Below are 15,139 nucleotides of genomic sequence, written 5' to 3'. Positions count from 1 at the left end.
GCTGCTAGACCCTCACACCAAATGTTAAGGTCCAAATCAAGACCTTAGGACAAGAATTAAGGAGAGCCCTGAGCCCCCCACACTGGTATTAACCATGTTAAAAAACAGTTTTAAGTCATGCTTACACTGTACTGCAATCAACTCAACTGCTCAGAGAATATGCCTAAAATGCAATGTGCATACCTTAATTAAATTTGATCTTAATTAAATATGGCACAGTGACAGAAAGTGAGCACACACTGCTAAAAAAAATAACAGCAATATCTTTGCTTATCACAAGGTGGCCATAATCCTTCTACTTATTAAAACCTAGAGTCTGTTAAGTGCAGTAAAACAAAAACCAGTAAAGCAAAGGATGTCTGCATACTTGAGGGGGTGTACTTTTTTAGCTATCAAACATACTGAAAGTGTGAAATCAGAGCATATGAAACCAGTTCAGATACCTCCATACTAGAAACTGATAACATGTCAGTTAATACATTTGGTTTCTTATGCAGTTAACAAAAAAAGTCAAAACAAACCACAAACTAGTCTATACTTTTCACTTTTCCAGTACAAAGGCCTTGTACTTTTCCAGTACAAAGGCCTACATGTGTTTGCAGTTAAACAACTTAGTTTTAAATAAAAAACTATGGAGAGACCATACAAATATTGAACCCTCTGATGGCAGCAAACAAAAAAAAAAAACATCTCTTAACTGGAGAAGAAAATATTCTTCTAGTTTTATATGTATGAGAAAGTCAAGTAAATTTAGCTCTAAATTCACTTCAAGAGAAATAATCACATAATGCTAAATATCTTACATACCATTTTATTTCATCTTTGCAGCCATCTGTCAGAATTATTCCCTATATTTTGTGTTTATATAAGGGCACACTGGATTATGTTTGAGGGACACAAGGGACACTCCTTAATGCTCAGTTCAGCAATAGATGCCAAATGGTTCAGTGCTCACTCTGGCTGCACTTGGAAATTCAGAGTCTCAATTGTGCTGGGTACTCTTATGATCTGAGTCATATTTCAAGTCCAAGTTCTATTCCTTCCAAAAATAGTGAACTCACTCAAGTTCAATAATTTGTGAGAAAGAAACTAGAAGATACATAATTTGAGTTTAGTTCAATTTGCATCCAGGACTCAAACCCTCTTCCACGCTTCAGTTGGGTAGGAAAGGAGTGAAGGCAATGCAGCAGAGCTGATGTCTATCTGAGTGAACACACATCCATGTAACATGGTGCCAGTCACCATGTTACGGGTGATCAGTTTAACTGGCTGGCTCAGCCCAAACATGTTCTTTTTACTGACAACTTTCTGGTTTAAAAGCCTAGGAAGCTTATCCACATGAGACATTTGACTCCTTGATGCTGGAATTTTAAACATGTTACTACAGAATTCATGAGGCATGGGGGTCCCCTATGTAAAACAAAAATTGCAGAAATGCATCTGGGTTAAAGAATATTATGCAGACCTGACTTCCACAGGCTCCAACACAACAAAAATACTGAATAAACAGTGCTGCTATTATGAAAGGCCTTTCACAAGTAACTCTTCTTTCCTCTCTTTCCTGTCTATTTGTATCATTTCTCAACTTTTCCTATGAAGTAACTACATGCCCCTGGTTCTTGAAATACAGCAGGAAAAGAGTAGAGGACAATCCTTAAAAGAAGGGGTTTTTAAAGAAAGGTCTGTATGACATCCGAGAAAATAGTGTATCAATCAGGTTAACAGCAATCCACAGACAAGTACTACATCTTATAAAACAAGGACCTAAGCATCACTATACTGTCACAGTGTTTCAGTGTAATTATTAATTCCAAGCCACTAATGGCCCCTGAGGTCTGGGAATCTTCCTTCTGTATCCACCAAATTTTATGACTCAAATTTCTGAGGTACATGGATATTCAGAACATTCTCTTAAATTCTGAGTTCACTATGAAAATGTCACTACAGTTTCTGCCTTTAGAAAACTTATCATGGAATGGCATTGGCCCGGGAGTGCTCAGAAAATTAACCGGATGTAACTGATTTACAAAGCATTTTTTTGTTGTTGTTGTTCTTTCTCATCAGAGCAGGAGATAGAACCAGAATCTTACACTGTCTCACTAAAAATTTGATCACTGAGCTACACCTCCAGATTCTCTAGAATCCCCCAGACTAGAGTACTGAGCTTTCTAGAGCCTGATCCTGCGTTACTCTATACTGCTTCCGATGCCTTATCTTCTCACACTCCCTTTGCAGGCAGCCCATTCGACTTGAAATGCCCTCCTAGATCCTTCTTCACCAAACTAATTCAGGGTATTATTGTGCAAAGTTTGATTACTATATTTATTTAACATTGGTTCAAACATGAAAATTCTATCCATTTCTTTAGGTGAAATGTTTCCATCAATCAAGCTACATATCTAGTTACAATTCCAGAGTGAGTAGAGCAGTTGACAGACAAATGATCTGCAGCTATTCCCATTATTTCTTTCTCCCCCAAATCAGAGATATTTCCATGACTTTTTGGGCAAGGTGCCTGCAGAATTAGGCCAGGGTGCAAGAGCAACAAAGTTTTCACTGCTGCAAGACTGTGTTCCATCACTCACCCATAAAAGAAATGCCTCATTTACCATGAGCACAGCCAATTTGGGACACAAGCTGTCACTTACAGCTCTTCTCCTCCACACAGACGGTCAAGAGTTTAGTGTCTAAAGTATTTCAGACAAATTTTCCTTTCGAACAGCAGAATTGCTGCTGTAATTCTATGTATTTTTTTTAAATCAGATGTTTATTTTTCTAGCTAAGAATGTAGAGAGTAAAGATACAATTTCCAGGACATCTTTCTACGGCCATAATGAGATGATAAGAAGTTGCACAAAATATTCTCCTTTGCTGCCAAAAACCCTGGCTCCTTCTTCTTCTTCCCAAATTTTGGAAAAAGAACATTGAAATAGACACATGTTCTAAAGTACACAACAGAAACTTGTTAAGCAGTATTCTTTTAAAATAGACATGTAGGGGGCTGGAGTGATCGTACAGCGGTAGGGCATTTGCCTTGCATGCTACTGACCTGGGACTAACCCAGGTTTGATTTTCCGTAATCCCATATGATCCCCGAGCCTGCCAGGAGCAATTTCTGAGTGCAGAGCCAGGAGTAACCCCTGAGCACCACTGAGTGTGGCCCATAAAACAAAAAACAAAACACAAAATGAAACAAAAAATAGATATATGATATACTTCAGGACAGATTTATGATTTTCACACTGCCATTAACTAAGAGAAAATTCTCAAAAGGCTACTGTGTCATGCTTAGAATTACTATGAACTATTTAAACTAGGTGCCTTTTGCAAAGATTTCCTGTAAAATCAGCCACTGAATGGGCTCATTTCTGCTTCCATGTTTGCACCTTGCTGTATCTCACTCTCACATACCATAATAACTTGTTCTCCTGCCTACTATTTAGACACAGCAATATGGTCCTGGTTTGCCAGGAGCCAAAGATACCCAAGAATGTTGAGATTTCTATTAGAGTACTGAATCTATAAAACAACATTCCCTAGAAAAGTTTTCAAAGTTATCCTACATATGTAAAAAATACACCATTCAGTAATAAATGCATTCTCTTTGAATGTAGCCAGAATCATTATTAGACAATGAATAGTTTTTACTTTGAATATTGGGAATGCCATCTATAATTTATGCTCTTAAAAACTCCATATCAGTCTCTGTGTGTCCCTATCTCTCAAACTACATCTATATCAACTTTCTCCTTGTGAACTAACCAAACATCCCCCATTCGTTCCTACCTCAGGGTCTTTGTACATGCTGCCCATTATGCCAAATACACTCTTTCCCTGCAGATTTGATTCAGGTTTCACCTCAGAAAATCACCCTCTAGATCCCATGTGTACAATTATTGTATTATTCTAATTACATAAAGAAAATAATAAAATTACTGAACAGTTGTGTAAGTTAGTGCACTGTAAAACTTTTCATAGGGAAGAAACAAACATCAATGAGCCCTGTGGATTGCTAACTTCTTTCTTTATGTACCTCTGGTCACCTAACCATTTGTGAAGATAACATCTATGAATATTCATCAATTTTTTTTTACCTATAATAGGTACATAACGAACAAAACAAAGAGCTCCTGTAGTACCAAATAATTAATTATGGTGCTGGATGGTGAAGGATGGAGGCCTTTGTCCTTAGGCCCCCGCCACGTGGCTTCATCCCCCATCAACCGGTGGGTCTGGGGTTCAGGAAAGCGAAGGGTATTGAACTCACTCACAGGCAGGCTTCTGGAAGTATCAGCTTTATTCACGCCCTATCTACCACACGTGTATGGCCTACATCATAACCTTTCAAGCACAGCCATTCTTCGCTAGCCCTGCAACTTAACTCCTTTCAGCCATTTTCCTTTGACCTCCATGCTGGCCAAAGACCTAAAGAGCCAAAACCTGATCCCCTGGGCCAAAGGCTTATCTACCTTTCCAAGACCCCTCCCAGGAATGGACGGGGCCTTGCAGGTAAGGTCAAGTTACCTAGGGAGAAAGGGTGGGGGATGAGGCTTCAAGCCCCTTCTTAAATATGGATTCCTTGGTCACTTGACCTGTACTTATACTCTAAGCCCAACTATTCATTCTCTGTCCTATGAATCTTTTTTATATTTCTATATCTTTTATCACTGACTAAAAATTTCTTTATTATTGCCCAAAGACATAGTCAAGATATTCCCAAACTCTGCCAGTGGTCCTCAAACTATGGCCCGCGGGCCACATATTGTATTTGTATCTGTTTTGTTTCTTCATTGCAAAATAAGATATATGCAGTGTGCATAAGAATTCGTTCATAAGTTTTGTTTTTACTATAGTAAGACCCTCCAATGGTCTGAGGGACAGTGAACTGGCCCCCTGTTTAAAAAGTTTGAGGACCTCTGGGACAGAGTAGCATGGAGTTGAGAAGTTACCTGTCTTCTTCACCATCCCCAAATCTGTGTCCAGAACAATTCTACCAAATGCCGTAGGTTAAATATAAGAATACGTATGCTAACGTAAAAATAAATGAAGGATACAATAGCAATCAGTGTCAAAACTATGACAATAAGAGCAGAAAAATTCAGTGATATTTAACACTCACACGTGGTAAACATTAAATATAACCATGGGGAGGATTGAAAAACTAGTCTATGTATCTGTGTGGGGTGTTTCTCAAAGAGAAAGTAGGTTTTTGTTTGTTTGTTTTTTTGTTTGTCTTTAGGCTGTAGCCAGTGGTGCTCAGGGCTTATTCCTGGCTCTGCAGTCAAGAATTACTCCTGGCACACTGTGGGATCACATGCATTGCCAGAAATCTAACCTAGGTTTGGGGCATGCAAAGCAAATGACCCACCTGCTGTACTCAGGGCCCTATTCTCCTCTTTTAAGAATTGTGTGAAACACAAGTACATAAATCAAAGTTACTAAATGAGTGAGGTAAGTCTTTGACTCAGTATTCTTCCCAAATTCGGGCATTTAAATGACAGCAAGATTTCCTAATAATTTTGTGTTCAGGCTCCCATTACTTGATCCATGACTTAATTAAATCAAAGCTGCCTCATATGTCAGTTAAACATTTAGTTTTCGTGCTACTATTACTTACTTTGCTTGAGTTTTCACTACCCTGAGGGCTATTTCTCATCAATACAAGTTTCAGTGTTAGTGCTACTGGATTGTATTTTTATAACATTTTAATAATGAATAAAACCTGATCACCTGGAGGTATTCTCCTTACTCCATTATAATAACTAGTGATTTTATTTAGACAAAACCTTCCCACCAATCTTTTTGCTATCCACAATACTGTCAAGCACCTATTGTTCTATTACAGCAATTAGTATTGGAGCGTTTTAAATTTACATTAACAAAATCAGAGAAATGAGAAGTCAGGAAATGTAGTCAAAATTTTCCTTAAAATTCTGCTCTGGGGCCCGGAGAGATAGCACAGCGGCGTTTGCCTTGCAAGCAGCCGATCCAGGACCAAAGGTGGTTGGTTCAAATCCCGATGTCCCATTTGGTCCCCCGTGCATGCCAGGAGCTATTTCTGAGCAGACAGCCAGGAGTAACCCCTGAGCACTGCCGGGTGTGGCCCAAAAACCAAACCAAACCAAAACAAAACAAAAACAAAAACAAAAGCTCTGCTCTGTTTATCCTGGTTCAAACTGCATGAGTGATCATTTGCCTCCTCTAGTCAATTAAAAACAGACAAATAAGGGCTGGAGTGGTGGCGTGCAGGGCCTTTGCCTTGCAAGCTCTAACCTAGGACAGACCTCGATTCGATCCCCAGGTGTCCCATATGGTCCCCCAAACCAATAGCGATTTCTGAGTGCAGAGCCATGAGTAGCCCCTGAGCATCACCGGGTGTGCCCCCAAACAAACAAGAACAACAACAAACAAAAAGGACAAATACTCTGATACAGCTAAATCCCTAAGTCCCACTGTGCTTTCTTTCCGAAAATATTGATGGAGATAAGGTATTTGCCTTGCATGCAGAAGGTCGGTGATTCGAAACCCGGCATCCCTTGAGCTTGCCAGGAGCGATTTCTGAGCATAGAAGCATAGAGCCAGGAGTGACCCCTGAGCTCTACCGGGTGTGACCCAAAACCAACATATATATATAGTATATATACATATATATTATATATGTATATCTGTATTTATATGTTATTATATATGTATTATATATGTATTATACATATTATATATGTATATATGTATTATATATGTATGTATATCTATATATATATATATATATATATATATTGATAGCAGGGACAGGTTTGCCTTGCACACGCTAACCTAGGACAGACTGAGGGTTCGATCCCCCGCATCCCATAATGTCCCCCAAGCCATGAGCGATTTCTAAGCCCATAGCCATGAGTAACCCCTGGCGTCACCGGCTATGCCCCCCCCCCAAAATTGATGGAGAAAAAAGTCTAGTGCCTTCCGTGTCATTTCCCCAAGAGTCATCACCAACTCATATAGCCCCCCTGACTACTTCGCTTTGGGACACCAACAGAAGGTAAAATCCATGGGTGACCAAGTCTAATAGCAAGTATTTAGTGGGCCACAGAAAGAGGGAAGAGGGATGGGTTGCGTTTTTCCATCTGCTCTTGTGACACTATTCCTGCTTTATTTTTTTTAATTTGTGTCCACTTTTAATAAATACATTTGAATGGCATCGCCTTGATATAATTACAAAGTTGTTCATGATTAAATTTCAATCAAGCCATGTATAACACCACCCTTCTACCAGTGCACATTTCCTGCCACCACTGCACCCATTTTATTTTTCCTCCGTCCTTCCCCTGTCCTGCATTTTACCAACCCGTGCCCCCCTTTTTTTGCAGACAGCAAAAAAAAAAAAAAAAAGTTTTCTCCGAAAAGTAAATCCCTTATGCAATTATGCAATCAAGGAGTCTGCGCGTTCCTAACAAATGCGCAAGGGGATAGAGACAAATCCAAGGCACAATAGACGCAGCAGCAACTCAGGACACCAAAGCCCAGTCCTGGGAACTGTTCCTAAACTTGCCAGCAGCGCGTGGGCATAGTAATACCAGGCATGCCATCAGCGTGAGAGGGAAACCCACGTCAGCGAAGATTAAAAGTGGCACGTTGGCACTAGCATGCACAACCTGAAGGGGGTCCGCTTGCATTTGCGACCCCAAACCTGGAAGTCCCTGGGCTGCACCTTGCACCGCCTCCAGAAGTGGGGCACCCCAGCAACTGTCTCCAGGATGGGGGCAGGACTAGGAGGAGGGATCGAGGCGTCTCAAAGAGGGCTGCACTCTCTCGGGCACCTTTCCCGGAGTTCCTAACACCGGGCACCGCTCACCTGGGACCTGGCTGCAAGGAGCGGGGCTCGGAGGCCCTGACTTGCAGAAGTTTCCCCAGCTGCGCTGCCAACGGGGACGCCATCTTAAGCAGGAAACCTTCTCCGGGGAGCTGCACCAGCGCGGGCAAGGAAAAGGAAAGGGGAGGCCCAGGGGCGGTCCCCTCCAGCTGAGCCCGCCTCCGGAGCCGAGCCGCCCGCTGCACCCGCAGGGCAAGCATCTGGCTGCTGTTCCCCGGCGGTTTGCAACTCCTGGGCACAGCTGGAGGCTGTCTGTCCCACGGAGCCACCACCACCGCCACCGTTTGGAGTTTTCATGGACCCCCCAATGCTAACTCCCCCCCCCCCCCCCCCCCCAGTAATCGTAGGACTATTCACTGGTCCTCCCGCCGGTGACACACTGGTGAGCAAAGGCGATCCCAAGTCCCAGATGAGGTCCTAGGGTTTGGAACTGAACCATGATTTGCAGGGCCAAGCCAGGGTTAGTGATTGCAATGAGTGTTTGCAAGAAAAGACAGGAAGGAAGGAAGGAAGGAAGGAAGGAAGGAAGGAAGGAAGGGGAAGGAAGGAAGGAAGGAAGGAAGGAAGGAAGGAAGGAAGGAAGGAAGGAAGGAAGGAAGGAAGGAAGGAAGGAAGGAAGGAAGGAAGGAAGGAAGGAAGGAAGGAAGGAAGGAAGGAAGGAAGGAAGGAAGGAGGAAGGAAGGAAGAAGGAAGAAGGAAGAAAGAAAGAAAGAAAGAAAGAAAGAAAGAAGAAAGAAAGAAGAAAGAAAGAAAGAAAGAAAGAAAGAAAGAAAAGAAAGAAAGAAAGAAAGAAGGAAGGAAAGGAAGGAAGGAAGGAAGGAAGGAGGAAGGAAGGAAGGAAGGAAGAAGAAGAAAGAAGAAAGAAAGAAAGAAAGAAAGAAAGAAAGAAAGAAAGAAAGAAAGAAAGAAAGAAAGAAAGAAAGAAAAAGAAAAGAAAGAAAGAAAGAAAGAAAGAAAGAAGTCATTTGCCAAAATATGTTCGATGAGTGGGACCTGTAACATTTTGTTCAACTTCATAATTTGGGGGGGGGTGGATGATACCAAGACCAGACAGTTCTATGAACTTTAATTGGAAATAAAAAAAATGATCAGACTTGAATACCAAACCCAAAGTCAACGACAACAGAATCGATACCCAATTTACAACAAGCTGTATAAGTGGGGACCAGTTACACTAGCATTATGAGGGGTAAAGGATGATATGGGATGCTTGCTGGGAACAAGGGTGAAAAGAAGACAGCACTGGTGTTGGTAATGCCCCTCATTCATTGTCACTATGTACCTTAAATATTTCTCTGAAATATTTGTAATTCACTTTGACCACAATAAAAATTTAAAAAAAAAAAAAAGGAAAAAGAAAAAAGAAAAGACACCAGAGCTTTCACTGTCCAAGATACTCCTGCTACCGTTCCGGATCAAGGAGGTTTGCTCAGATATATATGAGCTGAGACTTGAAGAAGAAGGCAAGGAAATAAGTGGATCTGGTAGCAAGTGGATCTAGGACTCCTCAGTTCTTAGACTCTTCAGTGCTCACACAGGTTCTGTCTATGCTCAGGGATCACCCCTAGAAGTGTTCAGGTAGCATACAATGCTTGGATCGAACCAGGATGGATTGTTAGCTAAGGAAGCAATCTTACCCCTTGTACTATCTCACGTAATCCAGTAAGATTTTTTTTCTTTATTTTTTTTTTTTAATTAAACAGGAGCAACGCCCAGCAGTGCTCAAGAACCCGGGATCACTCCTGGCTGTGTTTTGCCAGGCAGTGAGGACATGGTGGTTAGAAGATTAGATGACCTGCCGGGTACAATAAGGGCCACCAGGGTTACCTGGAGGTGGGGGAGACAAAAAATGGTAACTGAAGATCTGTACAAAATGATTAGATTCACTATAGGCAGTCATTTGGGGTTCAAGTGAGTTTAAGTATTAATTAAAATGACAGTACAAATGTGCTTATTATGTGCTCAGCACTTGACAAATAGAATCTCAATCTTTACAGCAACTTTTCGGGTCATTGCAAGCATAAAATACCTAATCTCCAAAAAGGTTAACTAACTACTTGGGGCCATTGAACAGATCTGATAGGGATCAAAATGAGATTTGAATTCATATTTTTTTCTCTTCATCCTATTATGCTCTGTCTTGGAATTCTTTTAAAAAACTTATTATTGAGTTTATAACCAAGGAAGAATTAACAATGTAACAGATTTAGGTAATTATCAACCATCCTCCCCTTCCTACTTGATTTGATAAACATATAGAAAAAGTTACAGGAACTACTACCTCCTTTTTTTTTTTTTGCAATCTTTTACTCAAATTTAATATTTGCATTAAACTATGTCTAGTCCTAAAAAGTTATAGATTCTGGGGACCAGAGTGACAGAACAGCATGCAAGGGGTTTGCCTTTCATTAGTCTGATGCCAGTTCTTATCCTGGCATCCCATATGGTCCTGCAAACTCTGCCAGGAGTAATTCCTGAGTACAGAACTAGAAGTAAAACCTTTGCATGGTTATGTGTGGCCCAAAAAGGTGTATGTGTTTGTATATATAGTCTATTTTTCATCTTATTTTTATCTTCTTCATATTGCATTAATTGATAACTATTGAATCACTTATTTACTGTGACACCACAGTGACTACCTTATTTTATTCTTTTACACATATCTTATATTTTTATTCCACTCTAAGTAGAATTTTATTGTCCCCTCACCCTACCTTGTCTTTTTATTTTTATATTCATTATTATTGGTATGAAATCATGGATTTCTTCGCATAAAGATAATGTATTCTTTTTGTTTGTTTGTTTTCAGGTCACATCCACCAGTGACTAGAGCTTACTACTGGCTCTGTGTTCAGGGCTTCTTCCTGGTGGCCTTGGGGGATCATTTGGAGTTGTGGTGCTGATATTTGAGCCTGGGTTGATTATATGCAAGGCAAAAACTCTACCCAATGTTCTATTGCTCCGGCCCAAGCTTGGTCTTCCTTTTCTATTAAATATATTCTACTTGAAGTTCTTGATTTTTGAATTTTTGAATGAGAAAGAGTGGGTAGGTCTCAAAGAAGTTGTGTAATTTTCCTATGAGTGCCCAAACTAGAATCTAACCAATCTGCTTCATACTCTTCTCTTGACACAAATGGATCTGAGTTTCCATCTAGTTCTGCTATTTGACAAGAGGCAGCAATAACCCTTGTTAATGTTACTCTTAAAATTTTTATATGTTTAAAAGCTTAAAATATTTATTTAAACTTGAAGCATGTTGTCATAAGAAAAAAGACTACCTGGAAATTAACCAGAGACTATATATAGTAAATGATTAGCTATTCACACTTTATTTCCCATAGAGAATCGAAAGGATTTGAAAGGAAAATGTATTTTATAGAGGGAGAAAGGATATTCTCTTAAGACATTTTTTATTGATGCATGATCAATTAGGATGGAAATTTTCTATTAAGCATTATGTGGAAGTGGAGTAGAGATAAACTTTCTTATCACTATTCAAGTCCATTTTGCAATCATTTTTGCAATTAGGACTTTTCATATAGGTTTTTATGTTTTGATTGAAAGGTGGTCAGACCCCCCTCAGATTTGGGCCCAATCTTACATTGTATTTCTTCATTTTCTTTATCCACATTCTCTCATTCTGTTGTATCCAGTGCCAAGTGCTAAGAAAACAAGAAAGATGTAAAAAGAACAGATTTGGGCCCAATCTTATGTTGCACTTCTTCATTTTCTTTATCCACATTCTCTGATTCTCTTTAATCAAGTGCCAAGTGCTAAGAAAACAAGAAAGACGTAAAAAGAACATTCCCATAGCATCTTTTGTGCCTCTGGTCTAAGACTAGGACACATTAAGGAGTAAATCACTCTCATTATTCTCCCATTAAATCCCATTAAATTCTCTCATTATTTCTACCTCCTGTATTTTTTTAAACAAACAGAAAGTTTTCTAGTCATATACTTTCTGAGTTTACCCAAAGTTCTGCACTTTATAATTTACTAAAACAAACATTGAGTTTTTATTTCAGTCTATTTCTTACAAACCTTTGATTAGGAATATACATATTTTGCTGGTTAGTGACCATGAAATGAAGTATATTATGTAAAGATATTGTACATAGCAGGGACTTGTTTATTTATTTCTTTAGTTATCTTTTAAATTTTTTATTGAATCGCCTTGAGATGCACAGTTAAAAAGATGTTGATAGTTGCTTGCCAGTAGTTTCATCATACAAAAAAACATACAACACTCGTCCCTTAGCCAGTGTTCATTTCTCACCTATCCCCCCTTCCTCAACTCCCTACCCTGCCTTTATGTCAAAGATCTTTCTCTGTCTTTCTTTCTGTCTGTCTGTCTGTCTGTCTCTCTCTGTGTCTACTACTTTTAGGCACTGTAGTTAATAACTGTTACTTAAGGGCTATCATGCATATCTTTTGACTTCCTTTTACTTCCCTGTTATTGTTCAGAGTGATCATTTTCAACTATCATGATCATAATTGTACTTCTCCATCTTAACTGAACTTCCCTTCATCATTTTTATTGCCTTGCCTTTGTATAATGATAAATATTTATTTGTGAACATGTAATGTCAAAATAATCTGAAATATATTTGGAAAGATCACTTAGACTTGGAACTTAATCTTGCTAGTACTCGAGAACTAGGAAAACGTGTGCATTGTGGAATAAGTTTAAAATAGGTATAACGTATGAAAGCCTCTCCAATTTTTGCTTAGAGGAAAAAGTGAAGGGTAGTAGGCAGTATTTCAGAACTTAAAAAATGTCATTTACTAAATTTCACTTTAATTGAGAAAAAATACTTACAATGGGGCAAATATTTTCAATTTTTTTACTTTATGAGTCACCCCCAATAGTACTCACACAGGAGGGCTCTTTATGATATTTTACTGACAATCCTGTGCTCAGATCCAGTAATATTGGGACCACTAGTGTCATCTTAGCAATGTTGGGGGTCATCAGAGCCATATCTGGAGAGTATATGGTGATGGGGACTAGATTCGGGGTGACCTTGCATATGTCCAACATAGGCCTCAATATTTGAGCTATCTCTCCTCCAGAGATCTATACTTTGAATAAGCTTTTAAAAGAATTCTTAAGTTTTATATTTAAAAAAAAGAAACAAACATAGTGGCAAACTCTTGATAATATTCTGGTAACACAACAGACCACTGAGTTCAAAATAGTATGAAAGTTAATAGATCATAGCTGGAGGTGAAACATGAACACTGCATACAGAGCTACTTGACATTAAGGTAGATTTTATCAGTTGTTTTGGTCACATGAAATATGTTGAAATATCAGATAAAGTGTGTAAGTAGTTCTTCTGTGCATTTTTTCCACAAAATATTGTAAATATGCACTACTGAGGAAATTAACGGGAGTTATAAACAATAGCATATTGAAAACATCCTCTCTGTCTGATATCAGATTGAAGCAGAGCCATAGGCCCAGACAGTTTAAATTGAACTTCTGTGACTTTAAAACTTCTTTGAAAGAAAAAAATCAACTAGGAACAAACAAACACAAAAAAGTGAAGGCATGAACTAGCAAAACCTATATGGTTTGCAAAAAAATAAAAATCGATAGAAAGAGGCAAGGTTAAAACAATATGGGCCTATATAATAAAACAAGAAATATTTCAAATAAAAATCTGAGGAAAGCAAGGAAGAAAAGGAACAAGTAAAACAAAAGCAATAGAAATAAGGAAATAATAAAAATTGGAGAAAAATTAATTAAATATTTAAAAAGAACAAAAGATGTTTGTTTTAAAAGAAAAATAATTTGGGGGGTTTTATGGGGGGGCAGACTGGGTGATCCTCAGGAATTGCTCTTGGCTTGGGGACCATATGGGATGCCAGGGATCAAACTTAGATCTATCCTGGATCAGCATCTTGCAAGGCAAATGCCTTACTGCTGTGCTATCACTCTGGCCCCAAAGATAAATAAATTTGATAATCCCAACCAGGCTCACAAAGAAGAAAAAAATCTAGTAAAAGGCTTCATTATGAGAGAAGTTATGTATATTAACAAAAGGCTCATGAGAGAGGAGATTATTAATATATTTATGCCAATACATTGAAAAATATATAAAATATGGATATTGTTTTTAAATTTTAAAAACTATCACATCTTTTTTTATCTTTTGGTTTTTGGGTCACACCCGGCAGTGCTCAGGGGTTACTCCTGGCTCTATGCTCAGAAATTGCCCCTGGCAGGCACAGGGAACCATATGGGATGCTGGGATTCGAACCAATGACCTTCTGCATGAAAGGCAAATGCCTTACCTCCATGCTATCTCTCTGGCCCAAAACTGTCAGATTTTAATTAGAAGAATATAGAAAATTAAGACAACCATTACAAGCAAAAAAACTGAAACAAAGGTCAAGAACTTACTAAAACCCTTTTGGGCTTTTAGTAAAGACAAGTTAATTTCATTAGTGAGGTCAACCAAATATTTAAAGATAGCCTAAACCCTATTCTATCTCCCTTAACTCCATCTCATCATATTTAATTATTGGGAAAAATATAAATCAAAGTCACATAAGATATCTCATACCTGTGAGAAGTTCTATTTAATAAAAATAACAAACTGAAACAAATATTAGTGAGGGTGCGGAGAAACTGCTCATAAAAATGTGGCAGGAATATAAAATACCACAGAGTCCACATAAAACAGTATGATGGGTTCACAAAATATTAAAAATAGATCCAACACATAAGAAGGAATTTCACTTCTAAGTTTCTATCCAAAATATAAAAGTACACTAATCTTGGCTGGGGAAACAGCTCAAATGATAGCACATATACTAACTCCTTGAGTTTGAACCCAGGCATCACATACTACTGGATATGTATCATTTAAAAAAAATGAAATCTTGAACTGGTGCAATTGAGCAGCAATAGGGAATTTGCTTTGCACGTGGCTGATTCAGGATGGACCTCAGTTCTGTCCCCGGCATCCCAGATAGTCCCCCAAACCAGGAACGCTTTCTGAGAGCATAGCCAGGAGTAACCCCCAGCATCACCAGGTGTGGCCCAAAATCCAAAAAACAAAAATAAATAAATAAATAAATAAAAGAAAGATATCTTTCCAATTATGGCAGCACAAGTGAAACTGGAAAGTTTCATTAAGCCAAGTTTATTTTCTAATAGTAAGGTATAAAAAGAATTAAAAATATTGGATGATTTCCCTTATGTGTGAAATATAAAAACAAAAATAACTAACTCTTGGGTTCCAACTTCAGGACTGAAAAGGT

General features: G+C 38.7%; 1 protein-coding gene across 1 annotated transcript in view; it reads right to left on the bottom strand.

Annotated features, from left to right (window-relative positions):
* Positions 1-8,164, bottom strand: part of SUCLG2 (succinate-CoA ligase GDP-forming subunit beta) — a 318,225-nt gene extending 310,061 nt beyond the window's left edge. Inside the window, exons 1-2 of the mRNA XM_049777671.1 lie at positions 7,966-8,164; positions 7,850-7,932 (exon numbers count right to left, since the gene is read on the bottom strand). Of these exons, the coding sequence (XP_049633628.1) occupies positions 7,850-7,932; positions 7,966-8,164 (282 nt within the window). The remainder of the gene's footprint in view (positions 1-7,849; positions 7,933-7,965) is intronic.
* Between the last annotated feature and the right edge of the window lie 6,975 nt (positions 8,165-15,139).

Source organism: Suncus etruscus, chromosome 7 (genome assembly GCF_024139225.1).
Source record: "Suncus etruscus isolate mSunEtr1 chromosome 7, mSunEtr1.pri.cur, whole genome shotgun sequence".
Lineage (NCBI taxonomy): Eukaryota > Metazoa > Chordata > Mammalia > Eulipotyphla > Soricidae > Suncus > Suncus etruscus.
Note: the sequence above shows the minus strand (reverse complement) of the source record. Positions and strands in the feature narration are given on the sequence as shown.